Below are 18,704 nucleotides of genomic sequence, written 5' to 3'. Positions count from 1 at the left end.
TGGAATACTGCCAGAGTGGTATAGAAACTTACAGTTGAATAGATTCCAGTCTGGCTGATTGGCACTACCCCTGGGGTAGGCCAGTACAACTAATGTAAGCTTTGCTCTTCTAATAGTTAAAATATATGCCAGACTGCGACCTATTTTAGATACTACCTGCAGAGAGTAAGTAGTCTTGTAAGACCAAGTCCTAGGGCTGAAGCACGTACATGTACCTGCATGTATCAGAAGCACACATCTGCAGGCCTTGCTAAATGACTGCTGCTCAGCTTTGCTCATCAAGAATTATGGATTCACAGTTTCTACCCTTCTACACCTCATCTTCCCATGTCTGCCCTTCACAAGTGTCCCAAAGAGGAGTTCTGAGGCTTGAAGTAGCGTGTGTAAGACGGAAGTTCGGGTCACGAGAGAGAGTCCTGTTGGGGCAACCTGCTGTTTGCATATCCTTGCATTAAGAGTTCCCTGTGACCAGCAGCAGGAAGTGTTTGATCATAGAAAGTAAAAGATGCTGCAGATTATGATGGGATGGTTGCTATTGCCATACTACAACGCTTTTGGGACCCTGAGGCAATGACAGTGCTTAAGCCCGGATGACTTGGTATATACTTGCTTGGGTAAGCACTTCAGTGCTTTTCTGAAGAAAAGAGTCTTGAAGTGTGGCACAAAAAAAAATTACAAACGTGATGGATTTTGTATGGATACACTGTCTCAAAAGGAATTAAGACTTAGACTTGTTAATTTTGAAACTTCTGTGAATAGGAACAGGAGAAATGAGAGTATAAGATCTCATTAAAACAAACAAGCCCACAAACTTCCCTTCCAAATCTTTCAGCTGTATCTATTTCTGGTTTGGGAGAGAAGTTAGACATTAGAGGCAGTTTTCTGTTTTCCTCTCTCCTTTCTTGTGCGACTGGTGAGGATGGAGAAGGGTACCAGTTTGAAGTGGGCTAATGGCAGACCAACATTTTAAAGTAAACTATGGTAACTGTGCTGACTGATATTAAAAACAGTAAATAATTCTGTTTTGAAGAGCTGAAGAATTTATTTAGATATCCATTTACCAAGAAAGTTTGAGGTAAAATCCTGGTTATGCCTTACAGGAAAACCTTTTGGACCTCGTTTGTAATGCTTCAATTGCTGTGGAGATGATTTTGACTATCCAAGTCAACAGCAAGGAAAAAGTGCTTGGCTGTGCTATCTTTCTACTTATAATTTGAATTCTGTAGGGGGAAAAAATGCTTGACTAAGCAACTGGGGTTCATTTATGAAAGAAAGATTTTGTTTCTTCTGTTTAAACAACTCTGACTTGATAAAAACTGCTTCAAAAAGCCTTCTGTGTTTTATGTGTGTACAGCCTTACACATTCGCAATAAATCCAGGAGCAGAGGTGATCAGGGAGTGTTGCTGATATAAATATACGAATATTGAAGATCAAAGGCAGGGGAGGAAAAACACTGGCAGCATTATGAACTATGGGGTTAATATTTTTTGTGTGCTAACTGTATTGCTGCTGAGTCACAGAGGAGTTTGGCTTATTTGTTGTTTTAATATAAATAAACTGTTGGGCATACATGGAACTGTAGTAATTGCAAGCATCTCCTTAGGACAGCCTAAATTTTGAGACAGGGTTGAGTGCACGTTTTAATAAACCATTTTCTATACAATTTGCCACCCTTGTATTCACTGCTATTTACGTGTACATATTACATATATATACATTTCTCTATGTATAAAAATAGAATTTGCATAGATCCAGGCTTATTAAACATACTGCAGTAATTTCTTACTTGAACAGTACAACTGTGTTTAACCATATACATTATATGAAATACTGACAAATAATCTGATGATTTTACACAGCTGACAATCTAGTAACGGTCTACCATGGCACTTTCTAAGCCTGTCATCAGTTTCTCTGCAAGTAAATCTCTCTTGAGGCCTGCAAGAAACAGGAAATTATCTATTATTTTAAAAAAAAAAGTAATCTTATAATGAAAATAACATGTTCTGGAACCCTCTTGTAATCTTATAAATTAGTTTTATCACCTAAACCAAAACCTGCCATGCTTTCTGTGGAACTCTGCTTTTAATTCTAAAAGACTGTCTTTTAGTATGTTCCTTTGGGATATATCTTGACAGATACTGTTGTTACATTTTGTCTTTTAATGATGTGTGAAACTGCTAAAATTTTCTTACTGGTAAAGAAGAATACTCTTAATGCTTCATAATGCGTGCCTTTGTTTTAGGAAAGAAGATTACTCAACTATGTTATCTAAGGTCTGGCTATTCTGTAGGATAACCTGTATTGAAAAAGTTCTTGTTGAAACAGTCCTGGTTCTTCAGAGTTGAGCAGTGTCTCAGGGAACTAAAACCTTAATCCATTCAGGTGGAGCTCTGGAACTGTAAAAAGAGTTACCTTCCAGAACTGTCTTGAAAGCTTGTTATCATTGAATCTATCCAAAGGAGGACACAAAGCTTATTAAGTATGGTGAGAAAATCAGTATTTTTGAAAGTAGATCATATAGCTTAGTATTGATATTTAAAGTGTACTGAGTAAACAATTTGCATGTTAACGTTAACAGAGGCATTGCATTGACACTTCAGGAAACACTTATTGTAAAACTTGATTTTCTGTAACTAGTGGGCAAACAAAAACAGTGGTTTGTCTTATAGGCTTTGGAAAAGTTAAATCATGCTGCCATTTTCCACTGGCTACTGTGCTATAAGCTGTTAATGTCAATTAATGTTAAGTTCAATTTTGTGTTAAAGCTTTAGTCAGGATATATTTTTTGAATATCATATAACCTTACATTTTGAAAATTATGCAATAAAACTGATACATTGTTTTCATTAAAATGTTCTGGAAACTTCTGTTTTTCACTACGTCAGGTACGAAGTGTCTCAAAACTAAAATGACTTGATATACCCAAAACATTAAAAGTCCATTCCATAAAATAGAACAAGAACTATGGTCTCATTACATAGAACTTCTGACTAGTTAGCTTTGCAGTTTAAAATAGTGGGTTTGGTGAACTATAAACTGCTGCAAAGAACTTTGCTTTAAAATAAGTAGTAGTCAATAAGTTATAATTGAAGTTCTGTCACTGTTGCATAACTACTGTAATCTTATCCCACCTACACATCATGGGTGGAATTGCAGTTAGAGAACACTAAAATTAAAAAATTGAGGAGGGGGAAGAAGGGAGGAATCTTAAAATACTGGGATTAATTTTGTCAAGTTTTAATAATAATTGAATACTTCACTAATTAAATAACTACTTGTGATTTGTATGTTTGCATATACACTGAGAGAGATGTTGCTGTTGGTCTCTAGATACAGCTTCTTCCAATCAACAGCAGCCAGCTATCTTGGGAATTACAATCCCATTTAGACACACTGAGTTGCATTAACTCTCACTCCTTCTACCTCTGGAAGTTGTGGCTAATAAGACCAGACTGGAATGTACACTTAGAACTGCTATAAAAGGTGCTGTTGCTGGGGGTTGGGAGTAAGAAGCTTGCTGTGATACCTATATCAGTTTTCTCCTGAGTTTATCAACTGTTTGATTTTTTGCAAAATTTGATTCTGTGGTTAAAGTTATTCTAAAATCTGCAACAAGAGTTAAGGTGAGAGTAGACACAGGTCTCTGGAATTGAGATACAACTGGCACTACTTAAACAAATAAAACACTATTCTGCAGCAGGTACTGTATGTTCCACTCCCAAGTGTCAACAGTGAAGCCAGGTAACAGCAGCATTGGCATTAGAGCATTTTATAGAATGTGCAACTTTTAAAAATAGAACGTGCTTCAAATATTTAGAAACGGAAACCAGAATATTTGTTGATAACTTCCTAAAAACTGGAGTTGTACTGTAAAAATCTGTCAGGACAAACATGCATCACAGTGGTAGCAATTCATGAAGCCAAAAAATTATTAATGCAGTAAATTGTCCAGCTTGCCACTTCTAAGTGACAGTTTTGTCTCTTTCTGGCTTTAAATAGTTTTGCTGCAGTTTGTCATTATTGTTCTGTTCTGGTGCATGTTGGTTTTGTTTTCAATGGGAGTTTTGTCCACAGGATTCTGACAGAGGCTTCCTTTCTTCCTAAAGAAAGAAGAATTGCAAGTATCACTAGTTTTGTCTTTGCCTAGCCTTTTTTCCAGGCAATGTTTTCTTTTTTTTTCTTCTTTTTTTTTTTCCATTTTAAATCAATTCTTGCTGTTGAAGTTTTCTGAAGATGTCCATTACCCCATTTTTAGGTAGTATATATGGAAGAGTGTGTTTTAACTTAACTTGATTGCTTCAATTTTTCTTTTGTCTTCTCCACAGAATTATGTGCAAAGAGATTCAACATATAGGAGGAAGTTTTAGTCTGTAAATGTCAATGTCTTTAATCAGTGTTCATAAGCTGTTCTTTCAAATACTTAAACTTGGGGAAAAAAAGTCAGTTTTTTATACTGAACATTTTAGTTCAGCTGCATTTTATAGAATTTCTTTTTTACAGCTAACAAAGAGATCTGCCCTGATACAGTGGCTGCTTCCTTGTACTGTTATCTGTGATGTAAGAAGATTGTTCAGGGTATCAGTAATTTTTTCTCCTTTGATTTTAAGAATCCCTTTATAATTTTTTTTTTTTTCAGTTTGGAAAAAGGGATTTTTTTGAAGTGTTCTTAAAGTGCATTCTTTTCTTAGTAACTATGATATTTTGTTTGTTTCTTTCTTTAAACAGTATTTCAGTCTATCAAGAAAGAAGATAGTGTACTACACCAGTTTTGACCAGCGGAAACGAGCAAATGCAGCATTTTTAATAGGTGCATATGCTGTAAGTATTATTGATCACATGGGTACTTCTAACCTTCCTTAAGAGACTTCTGCTGTGTGTAAAACAACTTCTCAAGGGATGGATGCAGATTGTCATTTCATTCTTCTCTAAACTGTCTTTGGAAATTCTGCTGCATGAGTTTTAGGGAAACCCTGACTTTGCCCCTTAACTCCATTTATTTTACTAGACATGAAATGGCTTTGGCAGATCATTTGCACATTTTCCATAGGATACCATTTTCTTGAATGTCGAAAATTCAAACCACAAACTTACATTTAAACTTGGCTGTTTTAGGATTAATTGCTTCTCATGGCAGGAGCGGGATTCATACTGGGAAGGAGAAATATTTTTCTCTAAGCCTTTCTTAAAGTTACTAGACCAGAAGCATAGTGATTATTGAATTGATTTCTCAGTTTATTTTCTATGATTGTACAAGCTTTTTGAGCCTAGAAAATCTTTTAGCTGTGAACTCTATCAATATGTGAAAGTTAATTGAGAAGGCTTGGTTTATTTGTCCTGGTGTTAAAACATTAAGTGTAAAATGAAACGTGGAAAGCAGTGGATCAGGTTCTAGGAGTGGGTTTCCAGTGGTGATTATGCAACTTAGATTGTTCCATTAAACAGCTACTTAGACCCTATGGCTATTTAAATATTTTAATAAGAGATGTGAGTGAAAGTTAAATCTTGAAACTTCACTGGCAGTATGCATCTCAGGAAGATGCATTTGATAAATTTCAGTTTTTACAGTGGACTTCCAGTACTTCTTTTGTAATCATGCCCGGTTGCTAAAATATTGTCCTTGTTCTTAAGAATTCCACAAAAATCCCTTCTGTCACAAATTCAGATTAAGAAAAAAAAATTTAAATTGTTACAAGAACAGAAGAACATGCAGACTTCCCTGATCATGCAGAGGTTCCTCATAAATGACCAAGACTACAACACAAACTGGTCAGTGAGGTCAGAAACAGGGTGCTACTAGGTTTTGCAAAATCTTATCAGGCACAACAGAGACTATATGGAAGCTAGTGTTGTTCAGCTTTTCTTTTCATCTGTTTGGAGATTTTAGTTGTTAGGATTTTTAATCTAGCCTTCCACAATAGTTAATCTTTTCTTAAAAAGGAACCTTTAAAAATTGTTTTGAAATACAAGTCCTTTCATGCATACCAAAACTAAAGTAGCCTGGTTTGACTCAATTTGTACTTAGTTTCTGGGGGGACAATGAGTGAGAGTAGGTCTAACTAAATTATACTTAACTCCCCGCTTTTTATCAAATAATTAATTCTTGGAGAATTCTTGAAGGAGAGTGCATTTTCACCTGTCTGATAACACATATATGAATGGTGAGCTGGGTCTCTCTTTCCCTATACTTAGGGTATGTTTTTTTACTGGTTGGAAACCGAGGAACACCTGCCTGGTTGTGTACTCTGTCTGGTAAGGATTGAATTCCTTGGGAGAGAAGAGCAGAAGGAATACTGGTCTGTTTATATCAGTGATTGCTCTTGTACTCCTAGAGAAATAGGGCAGAGGGAAGAGAGAACACAGATATATGACACTTTGCTGCTTCTGGTAAATCTAGAGCTTTAATTCTACCCTGTAAGAAACAAGCAGTAGTTACCTCTTGCAATTCTTCAGGGACTAAAACTTGATTAGTGGACCAAAATCTGACTTTTAAGCACTCTCGATGGAACATGCTTTTGCACTGTGGCAAACCCTGGGAAGAGTGAGCCTTTTTTCCTTTTCCTTGTAGATAGCAGGTGGGCTGGCCATATTTCACTCTCATGATTACTTTAACTGTATATTTTGGTAGTAACAGCATTTATTAGACTTCTGTTATACCGGGAAGGGAGAAAAGCTGTTGAGTTCTTAAGGTTGTAGTTTTATTGCAGCAAATGACTGGGTAATAGCAAACTACTATGGCATGTTCAGTGATTTACTTGCAGGAGTTTTTTCCTAATGTAAAAATTTAAATTGGACATCTCAGCCCTACCTGAAACTTTAAAGGTTTGTTTGCTGGTAATCTAAGCATGTCACACTACTGCTCAAGCCTGTAATCCTTCCCTTGGAGGGTCAGCAAGTACAAAGGCTTTTCAGTCACTGCAGTGTGTGCAGCCTCTTCTGTACACCTTTCTGCAGCTTGCTTTAGGTTGTCTTCACAGAACTCTTGTGGTAACGCAGCAACTCTAAAGGGGAACTGTTTCAAATACTTCTAATATTAAAATGGCAGATGCAGATGGGAACAAGATGAATCCAAACTGCATTTGAAATATTGTGGATAAGTGTTAAGATGGGCTTGCAAAATACTAATTCCCTTTTTGTTCTGCAAGCTTTTTAGGACATATGGTATGAGTTTTCTTGACAGTGGGTATATCTGGCCTGTATTGCTACACATCACGTGCCAGCATAGTGTCACAATTGTGGGAAACTTATCTTTTAACCATTTCAATGCTGATCCATGCTATCGGTGTGACCATGGTGAGTGGAGCAGCAACATTGGAGGCTGAGACTAAAATACAATTCCAAGTTAGGGGATTGATCTTTTGAATGGAGATCAGTTTGTGTAGAGGGTTTTGGTCCAAAATTGGACTAGCTGTTCAAAGCACTCAAATAGGTTGTATTTGAAAAAGAGATTATTCTGGACCATCTATTCATTGCATAGTGGCAAAGAGTTTTTCAGACTGTTTTATTTTAGTCAATTTTTTGTGTTTTATTTAGTCCTTATCTTGTCTTTGCTGTCTGATTTGTCCATGCTTGAGGAAGAATGGAAGAAAATCTACCTAATGTGACAACATCTTACAGAGTACAAAGAATGCCATTAACTTGGGACAAAAAGCTAATTGCAGATATTCTGGGAGTGACCATCACTTACCTATGTTCTAATGTGCTCAAGGTCAAAAGCTGAATAGAGCTTTTAGATCAGGAACTCACCTGTGTCCTGGTTAAGAAAATAATTACTAGAGTACTTTACAGTCAGTAAAATGTGTGTAGAGCTGTAAAGTAGCCATGTAGATGCTGGTGGTAAGGTGAACAGGAGGGAAATGGCTAGGAAAATCATGTGGCTTGGTTTGTAATAAATGTTTATATGTGTGAAATATGCCACTCCAAACTGAATGAATTTCATATTTTGTAAATGAAGTACTTGCTTAATATGTATTCTGAGTTAGGTTTATTTTAGGACTAAGTGTACTGTGCAAATAGGAATTGAAATTCAAAAATATGTACTTGTATTTCTTACTTAAACCAGTGCAACTATTAGAAGGATGAACCTTGACTTTAGGTGTTATATTAACTGTATGTTGGTCTCATAGTAACACGTTTAGCTTGTTGAATTGGATATTTTTGTTAATTAGTAGTTTGATATTGACAATTAGGAATCAAAAATACTTTTGTTGGAAAATCTTCCATTGAGATGTGGTGGAGAAATGTTTCCTTAGTCAGCTGCCACAATGGTATTTTGACTCATTTAGAGAGAGAACTCCCAGTATAGATACGTGTTTTTCACCTTAATATGATGTCGAGTCTGTCCTAAACTCTCTCAGTTGAGCAGTATGTAATTTTTTCTTTCCATTTTCTTTTTTTAAAGTAGAGGAATGACGCAAACCAGAAATTCCAGTTTCTGTTGACTTCTATTGATTTCTGAATAATTTCTTTGTGTAGGTATCTCTTTTCTGACCTGTGTATGTCCATAGGAGTAGCTCATGAGGGAGTACAGTATGTATTCTTAGGAGTTTAGTGGGCTGAGGGAAGTTAACATCTGGTTCATGACTTTTCAGGCTCAGGGCTGATTTTTTTTTCCTCTTCCCCCATCCCTTTTAGGTAATATACTTGAAGAAAACACCAGAAGAGGCTTACAGGACACTTCTGTCGGGATCTAATCCACCATATCTTCCATTTAGGTATGTGAACACAAGAAATGAACCTAGCTTTTCTGGTTTGGATTTTGCTAAATAAATTTTTTTCAGATTGCCTTCCTAAAAAAGGGTTTCTTTTCTGATTCAGACATTGTATCAAAATGACTGATGTCCAGAAAAAATAATTTTTACATCTGGTGATATTACTTGCTTTGTACTGTGATAATAAATCATTTAGATGGATACAAGTTTTAAGTAAGATTCCTTGCAAACTGTCAGTTTTTTAAAATAGTTCTCAGAATGTTTGCAATTTAGCGATTAAACCTTTTCTTCATCATGTATCATGTTTTACTATTTGGAAGTCATTCAAATATTTTAAATCTGTAAGTAGGTAGAGTTAGAGGAATAAAGGGAGTTGTATGCTGTTATATTTTCTCTTTTACAGAACAGGCGCTGATATTCGAGTTATTGAATGTTTTCAGTTAATCATAGATAATTTCCATCAATCTGTCTTTATTCTCTGTACTAAGATCATATTGAGACCCAAATCTAGGGAGTTTTAGCTATCATGCCTATCTAATAAAGAGACTTCCAAATTTTTTTCATGGTGTGAACTATGCCCTTGTGCCTTATGAATGAGAATACCTCGTGGTATTCCTATGCAAACACTGGCAATAAAAGTCAACTGCAAGAAGGTCAATATCCTCCTTTTCAGGGGAGTCAGCATTTTACAAGTAGTGTTCACTGTCAGCCAGTGCATTTGTAAATGTAGGCCTACCTTGTCTGTATCAAATTCATCTGATTCTTCAACCACTCAGCAAAGGAAGATCAGATTAGCTGTTCTTATTCTTTGTATAGGAGCCAGATGCAGTGTAAACTGTTGGGATGGTAGATTTTATGTCAAGACCAGTTTGACTATGAAATCTTCCTCCATCAAACACATGTTTTAAGGAGGTATTAAATCAGTGATAACTTTTATTGGCAGAGAGCTTATACGTTAACCAGGTCATTGATAGCTCTCCAAAGCCCAAGAAGTTCACCAAGCTAGTGGTATCCAAATTTTTTCAGAGAATGATAAAAAATACTTGGTACAAGGCATAAGAAAGTCAGTTATTCTAAATGTCAGTGTTTTTTAACTTCTCCAAATTCTGTATAAAACATGGGGGGGTGATCTACGTTAGACAAAGAACAATGTCTTGCATGTGCCTTAGTATTGCTTGCATGAAGGTGTGCTCTATAATCTTCCTAGGCACAAAGATGAGGCTCAGCAGCCTGTAGTTCTCTGGCTCTTCCTTTCTACTCTTTTCAAAAACAGGAGCAATGTTTCCCTTTTTCCAGTCACTGGGGATTTTGCCTCACTGCCGTGACTTTTCAAATAGGATGGAGAGTGGCTTGGCAACAACATCAGTTCCCTTAGGACCCTGGGACACATCTCATCAGGCCCCATGGCTGAATAGCTGCATCTTGTTCACCAATTAAAGACATCTACTGTTTGGATTTACAGTAAATATAGTCTTTAGGTTTTTCTCTCCCCTACCAAAGTAAAGGTTAAGGTGTGTAAAAAGAAGTTCTGACAAAGCGAAGAACTTTATTTGTCAGATCCCAAAATTGTAAGACAGAAAACTTGGGAGGAATACTGTGTTCGCCAAACAGTCTCATTATGACCCTATTTGCTCAAACCAAAGGCTACAGATCCTTGCCTTGCAACTAATTCCTTATAATAATGATGTTGATAGTAGTAGTAATAATAAAGTCGCTGTTTCTGCTTGACTGGTAAGGAGTAATGAAAGTAATTGGCTCTGTGATTTCTTATGAGGCTGATAGGAACCACAGTAATAAATTTAATGGCACAAAAAAATTTCCTTTGAAGTGTTTTTAAATGATTATTCGAAGGAAATCCTCATGACTTTGGATTCATGAAATTCTGTTTCAAAATAGAATAGTTACCTAGTCTAGGGTCAGCAAAGAAGGCATCAAAAATATAGAAGAAACGCAAAGATTTTCTGAAGATAACTTTTTATTATATACATAGAGCATTTTGTATTTTCTAAGGGAGAGCATACTAACCAAAAACATTGGAGAAGACAATGTCCAGCAAAGGGACTACTCAGTTTTTGCTGTCTGGGTTGGCAAAATAATTACAAAATTATAATTATTTCACTCCATTTGTCAGCTTTAGGAGAAGAGGGCAATAAATTTAGAGAGTAAGAAGTATTCTGGAATGGAATTCCTTTGCAGTCTTTGTCTGTGTATTTCAAGCCCTAGGTTGTGTTGGCTAAAACTAAAGCACTTTTGACAGGTTGTGGGGTTTTTTTGGTGGGTTTTCTCTGGTGTGGATGAGTTTTGGTGTTTGGGGTTTTCTTTGTTTTTTTAAACACAAAGTTTTGACTATTTTAGAGGATGGGAGGGAGGCAATCTTCTTGAGCAAAGCCTGGCTGTTTCTAGAAGGAATATAGTATTATGAGCTTTTGCTAGAAGAATTAAATGTCTTGATTTCTTGAGCATTCTCTCTTATATGGTGTGAGGCTGGAAAGCACTTAAGTTTCTTTTGGATCTGCTTTGGACTACGTCAGATCTTGGCACTGGATTAGAGCCTAAGTAGATTCTGTTACCTGCGGTGTAGTTTGTCCAGCTGAGGAAGTTGGGTGTGTAACCAACCTGTACCAGAGGTGAGACAAAGAGGAGGGAGGAAATAAACTGAAGGATTATGACAAGATAGGAGGCTGGATAAGAAGTGGGATATCTGATAGGGAAGGGGATATTTGGGATATTTGAACTCATAGGTAGAGTTTGGTATAGATGCATAAGGAGCTTAAGAATTACTCAGGCTGAGAGAAGGACAAGTAGATCTGATGGTGTGCAGTGGGGCAATCTAGATCAGGAGGGAATGGGGAAGAAATTATTTAATCCTCCTTCCTTGGTTTTCCAAGGCCTTTGAGATATTTCCCCCTGTGTCCATTTCAGGACGTTTGAGAATCTCTGTTGCAAAATATAGCATAATACAGAGGCTCAAGCAATTGAACCCGTACTGGAAGCAGTAGCTCTGCCTTAGGTAGTATATCTGCTTGACACCAGACTGTACTGTGAAGAAACAAGTTGGTCTGTGAAGGAAATAATTTGAGATGTTAATCACTGGGATTCAGAGTTTGTTCTTGCAGCCTGGAACTTAGATACTATATAACTTCTGTAGTATAGGTCAACTCTGTTTGAGTAGTTCAAGTGGAGAGTTTATCAGAGAGCAGTGATCAGTTAAGTGTTACAATTGGACTGTTTAACAAGTTTGTTAATTTGATATCTGAAGTGTCCTCTATTTGAAAAAAATAGACAACTTTGAATAAGTAGAAGCTGCAGGATTGTCAGATTCTTTGTGGAGTGCTGAGGTAAGTTTACATGAAGTGACCACTGGGAAACTGATCTACTTTCATCTAGCTCAGTGACCTCAAAAAGCCTTAATCGGCTTAGGTCTTCAGCTGGTATTTCATTTAAAGACAGCTTCAGCAAATATAGTTCAGAGGTGGAAGGAAATCAGAATTCACCTCTTACAAGATACATGGAAATTTTGTTTTGTTTTTATGGTAGAAAAACTAAAGGCAACTTGAGAGGATAAGGCACACTGTATTTGAGACACTTCAATCTTATTTTTGGCTGATTCACTGTCACTTGGTGACGCTCTAGTCTCTTGAAGATCTTACACATATCTTCTCACTTCCATTTAAAAAACAGTGCTAACACCAGTTAAAATTGTCATAAATACCAGTTACGTAGTGTGAAACAGTTTCAAATTTTTACCTCAAACTACTCTGTATTGACTTTATGTTCAAGAGAAAAAACAAATATATTTTAATATTATTATGTTCAGTCTCTAAATAATGACGTGAATTTCAGAGTTAGATTTTAGTGTGTGGTTTTTGGGGTTTGTTTCTTTATTGGCAAGTGCTGGGAAACAAACTGTTTTGTTATTGACAGCGCTTAGAGGTTTGGTGAAAGGGAAAGCATTATGCAGTATTGAGGTCAGCTACAACAACTGTGAAATGGGATGGGGGATATGCAACTCTGTAATGCCGGCTCAGATTCGTACTGAATCTGTGTTTCCTAGAAATATTCACATTCTTTTCATTTTGAAAGCAGATAGAGTACTGTCAGGTAATAGCTGGTAAAACACTACTCGAAAAACAAGGTGCTTATACATTTGGCCATAAAAGACTGAAATAATACTGTAATAAAACATGTAATCAGCAACAAAAATCAGAGTGCTGCAAAGCAGCGAGAGATGTCTGTCTGTGCTCTGTTGCGTTATTCTGATATGAAATGAGGTTTTCCTTTTTCTTCTATGCTTTCTTAAACACAGACTTCTGAGTTGAACAAAAAGGTGTAAGATTTGAAATGCAAGTTTCACTTAAATGTTTTTGTACATGCCTATGTAGTCCCAGTGAGTTAAAAATTACTATTATCTTAAATGTAAGCACATGCATTAGTTTTCTGTGAGATACTATGCTGACTGTGTACAGTGGACAAAGGAGTAGAAAAAGTTTAAATAGGAAGGATGTCTGGAACTAATTTTAATTTAATCTAGAATATATTTCTTTAAGATTAGTAAAGGTATTTTTTTCTTTACAGTGCTCTTCCTCATGACTGTTAGTCCTTGCATTTGGTTTTACTGTGGAACAAAGTGTGACCCATTCAGAACCTATTGCATTTTATGCAAGCTAAGATCAGTATTATTAAGTATTGCTCTAAAACTTTCGGGATATATCTATCATTCTTAGAAAGAAAATGCATGCTCATGGATCTAGCGCTATGTAATTGACTTCTCAAGCCAAAGTGGCATGAGAATAGCTGTATTTCTAACAGAATTTTAGTAAAGGTTAGTACTACTTCTGACAGTATCCAATGTTTTTATCCATGGTTTGGAAATTTGTACAAAATCAGTAGGAAGGCAGGTTGGCACAAAGAGTAGTGAAATTGCACTAGCTGCTCTGCATTAGCTTTTAATTATTTTGTTTTCTTCAGTAAATACATTCATTCAGGAGGATTCAAAAAACAAGTTTAAATTTGGGGATTTTATTTGTGAAGCTTCTTAATGATTTCACATGACTTCTGACTGATTTCTCTGGGATAGAAAAAGAATTTGATAACCCAGCCTCGGCCTGGAGGAAGTCACCTAGGTAACTGGGGGGAGATTTGTTTTGATTTTCCTTGTAACAAATAAAGTATCAAAACAATTAGTGACTTAAAATACCTTAGCCAGCTCCCTCTAAACAAAAAAGATATTTCACTCTAGTAATTTATTTAAAACATTCAGGAATTCAGGTCACGGTAAAATTCTTAATCTTTGCCTTTTGAGTATTTCATGGCCTTTCTTAAACATGTAGTCAGCAGTAAGATTGGCATCATGCATCTGTCCTCTCTCACACTTCTGCAAAATACTTTTTGACTAAATTGTAAAGAAATACTGATGCTTGTCTGGAATAATGCGAAATCATCTTTTTGATAGGAAGACTGAGTATTAAAAGATATCACTTCATAAGCATACTGTGACTTTTTGTCATAAATAAATACTTTTTTAAACATTGTTTTAATATTTAAAACAACTCTGTAAAGTGTATTTTGTGACTTGCTGTATGTTCTGAAACTTGTAAAATGGGTTTCATCTCCTAATACTGAATCCACAAGCACTTGCCTTACCTGTACTTCAGATATTGCTGTACTGTGTCAATAGATCCAGCATGCAGAGTCCTCATGGATTATATGTACAACTTCTGCCAGATTAATTTCTTTGTTCTTAGACCTAAAATATAATACCTGCAGATAGTTTGGTTTAAAATTCTGGAGCATAAAACAGTAAAGTTTCAGAAAGTTTTGCATCTGGAATTGATTCTAATCAGCCAACTGTACTTTCGGAAACTAGAGAAGAAAATATATATGTATATGTATTCCTGGGTTTACTCCAAAAAGGATTGGAAGTGCTAAAATAAAAATGACTGTGGCTTTAAAGAAAAAAAGTTGCATAGATTTTGTTCCATTATCTTGTTCTCCAAATTAGGATACAAGGAACTTTTATGATTTGCTTGTGTTTTCTTACCAGAAGATAGCTGAGGGACAGAGCAGGAGAGAGAGATTATGGCAAGGTCTAATATGATATGCTCAGTACTTGCCCTGGTTCATCAAACACCATGATGCCCTTGAAGCCTTAGGTAATACAAACCACTGCTTCTGGGTGTTGTTTCACTGCCACATTGCACTGTTGTTCATACCTGTTGCTTATGTTTTCATTACGTTATTGCATTCTGCCATGAAGGATAGATGGGGGGGTGAGTTTTTGAGGTGTCAACTCTTTAAAAAAACATTAGAATACTGCTATTCTTTGAGTTTCTGGAAAATTGGGATTAGGTTTAAAAAACTTTTTATTTGGCCATTCCAAAACTTTGACTCTTTTTAATTTTCCTAGCTTTCAGTCTTCCTACTGTTTCACTGTGTGTGGATGGCAGGTGTCAGTTGGAGCACACCTACTTTAATGATTAGGTGCACACCAGCAGAAATGAGAGGTGTGAGACATGGATGGTGGAGGCAATCCATGTCAGCTGCCACCATCCCTGTGCACGTCACTGGTAATAGCTGTCTGTGGGAACTGGAGCTAGGAGTTCTGTACACCTGGAATTCTGATAGGCTTATCTTGTACATCTAGGTCAAATTCATTGTCTTCTCTCCCTCTCTCATAGTATTTCTTATTAATGGATTAGAGATTATGTGGCCTTTTCCCTCAATATTGTTTTCCTGTACTGCACTATCAGATGCCTTATCAGTCAAAGAAGTAGTTATATACATACAGATAAAATATAACTTATACTTTTGTTTTAGCAAAATAACATGTATAATAGAACATCTGCTATGATCATATCTTCCATTCATAGTTCTCTAAATATTTAATGGATTTGGATTTTATTTTTGTCGACCTCTTCAGAAAACCAGTGCAGCTTTTAAAAACTTTCTGCTCTGTATGTGTTTCCAGTGGGTCCTTAGTTTTTTTTGCTCAGAAGACTTTTTTGTGTGCTAAAATGCTTTTGTGCTAAAATGATCTGTTATCCACTTTTACTTTGTCAAAAATGTATTGTCTGTAAAGTTCATATTTTGCTGCTTTGATATGTTCTTCTTTATTTAGTGTAATGAAAATACTGGGTTCTCGTTTTTTAAAACTTCCCTGTTGGATTTGGATATGGAAAGTTTATACACACTTAAAAGTTCCCTTTCCAAAACACTATGATTGTGCTTTAATAATCTAATTATTCAAAAGCTTTTCTAGAGTAGCCTGCCTGTAATACGACACTGCCAAAGATACAGCTTTTCATTTTCTTAAAAACATTTTCTATGAACATTGCTTGTTCAAAACTGCTATACTTATTCTACTCTTAAAGAATAGGTGAGAATATTCTGCCCTTAAAGTACTTGAGATTGAAGGAGCATATCAGTATAAAAAGCTTCATACTGCTTATAGCAAGTTTTCAATGAAAGACTGAAATTTTGAATCAATTATAGATTAAATATATATTTGGGTGAAATGTAAAATTTTGCAGTTCTGATAAATTGCAGTTCTTAGGACTCTCTCTAAGATAGCTTAGAGCAAAGCTATAAAAAACTTCTTTAATGAGTGATAAGGAAATAGTCTGCTCAGGAAGAGTTTGTTAAAATCGAACTGGTCTGAAAAAGTACTTTTTCATTTTTCCACAATGCATTTTTTTTGGTGGTGGTGGTGCTTGGTATGGGGTTTTTTTATGTTAGTGTCTCTTACCACTTGAACATGTTTTGGAGTCTCATTTCATCTTCTAAAGACAAATTGTAATTTTCATAGTGGTAGAACTGAGGTCAAGTAATTTTAAATTTAATTATATCTGGATAACTTTGAATCACATCTGTAATCAGGCATCAAAACGAAGGCCTATAAATTAATTCCAAACTAGTAGTCTGTTTGCTTGTCCCTGTTAGACAGTGTAACTCAATTAGGATTTGAATAATTGTTAAAGCAAGTTTTGCTTTATTTGCTGCTGTCATTATACAATTGAGAGAGGATGCAAAGCTTCCTGTTCCAATGTAGTATAAATGATTTGGAAAAGGGCATGTAGTTAGCTGATGTAAAATATGCACTTAAAATTACATGCAGTATCTAATTGCACTTACTCTGAGCTGCGTCTTGGGTAGGGGAGTTCTTTAGCATGAACAAACTTCTAAAAAGATGTCTTCTTTGCGAATTCAGAGTTCTTAAAAGGAATTGAATAGCTGGATTGTATTCTGTTGTGTGCTGCCTTTCCCCAAGTTCCTAAAATAATTCTGTGTATATTAAATTCATTTGTATTAAATCTATAGGGATGCTTCATTTGGAAACTGCACGTACAATCTTACCATCTTGGACTGTTTACAGGGAGTAAATAAGGTAATAACATTTTTCCTTAGCAAAACAGGTTTAAATTGATTTTTAAATCATGAGGAAAAATACTGTTAAAATAGCTTAGAAAATCTGGTCTCAAAAGGTGTGTGAATGAGTAGTATGCTCTCATGAAGCCTGAGGTACTGAGGACTGTGTTTGAGTAGTGCCAGCAGAGGAAGGTTACACTTCTACTGGCTGGCCTAGCCTTTGACAGCTTTCTGAACTTCACCTCGTGACTTGGAACATGCAAATGCACCAGGCCTGGCTGGAGGCAGCTTTTAGCAACGCAAGGCACTGTGCTAGATCTGCTAATAGATCATTTATAACCATGGGGAAGAGGGACTAACAGGTGGATAAAGTCAAGTGATACAGAATACACAGGTATACTGTGACTTAATCTGAGCAGTTTTTGCATGTACTTGGCCCAAACTTTCCCCCAAAACACTTGGTTGAGTGTTTGATGCTAATCTTTTCAGAATTGTTTAAAAACAATTGAAGCCGAGGTATCTTATTGGTGGTTTGATGTCTCACTTTCAATAGTCCTGGACAATACTAAGCTCCAGTATTGCTTTTTTAAAAAATGCTACCTCACATCTTACTTGTCAGCCTTTAAATTTTGTTCCTCATTTCCCATTGACCTTGATGAAGGGAGCAGGCTATAGGAGCAGTTCTGTACAGACACTTTATAGACCATTTGTAATCCTTAAAAGTATGGCAAAACAAGTGTTTTTAAAAATTGAAAAAAGATCAAGCTTAATATTTTTAGTTCTGTGGGGGTGGGAAAGGAGCTGTCAGTTAACAGCAAGACTGTAATTTGTGAGGCATTCTACAGATCCTGAAGCTCTGAAGTAGTCAGTGCAGTCATTGTAATTTATCTGCAACAAATACATCAAAAGGACTGTGAGAATCAGTTTTCCTCCTTTCTTCTCATAAAATTTATTACTGAATTTTTGTCCAGTTCACTTACAGAGGAAAAAATACTTCAAGCAGAAACCCTATGCCTTAATTTAAAGTAGTCTTACCTGGATAAATTTGGTGTTCCTGTGCAGGTACATCATATACATGTAATTCAGGAGGCCTGCAAGTTTTGGAGTGCAGCCAGCCAGCCATGCTTAAATGAAATACGTCTCAAAATCAGCTGTTCAGACAAACCTCTCAGTATCTTAGGTTTCATGACAGTCCAGTCACTGAGCCTGTGTTTTCTGTAATAAAGCTAGCTGTGATTTTTGTTTTGTCCTAAAAAGGTGCTCTATATGTAGGAAATAATAGCAGTCTGATGATTATTTTTAAATCATAGATCTGTGATTTTTTTTATCACTCCTTAATCCCAGAATATTGTGTAATATCTACACTTCTCAGAATGGAATAGATTCAGTATAAATACATGCTGAAGAAATGCCTTGTGCCTATTCTTTGAAATAAATTTGTGCTATGAATTCTGTATTCATAGAATTGTTTTCAATATGGTATTATACACAAAACTTCAGTACAAAATTGGCATATTTAATAATAGTACAGTAATCAAATACAAAACTTCTTTCAATCCTGTAATAGACACTGTCTAATGTAGTCTAGCAAACTTTATCTGTGTATTAAAAGAAGTAATAAAATGCAG

General features: G+C 35.9%; 1 protein-coding gene across 1 annotated transcript in view; it reads left to right on the top strand.

The window, feature by feature from the left end:
• Positions 1-18,704, top strand: part of CDC14A (cell division cycle 14A) — a 56,130-nt gene that overhangs the window by 13,357 nt on the left and 24,069 nt on the right. Inside the window, 3 exon segments of the mRNA XM_051800335.1 lie at positions 4,730-4,822; positions 8,636-8,715; positions 17,029-17,095. Of these exon segments, the coding sequence (XP_051656295.1) occupies positions 4,730-4,822; positions 8,636-8,715; positions 17,029-17,095 (240 nt within the window).

This window comes from Manacus candei, unplaced genomic scaffold (assembly GCF_025592945.1).
Source record: "Manacus candei isolate 608988 ecotype Guabito, Panama unplaced genomic scaffold, ASM2559294v1 h1tg000005l, whole genome shotgun sequence".
NCBI classification, from domain to species: Eukaryota; Metazoa; Chordata; class Aves; order Passeriformes; family Pipridae; genus Manacus; species Manacus candei.
The sequence above is the reverse complement of the archived record's forward strand: the minus strand, read 5'-3'. Positions and strand labels throughout refer to the sequence as shown.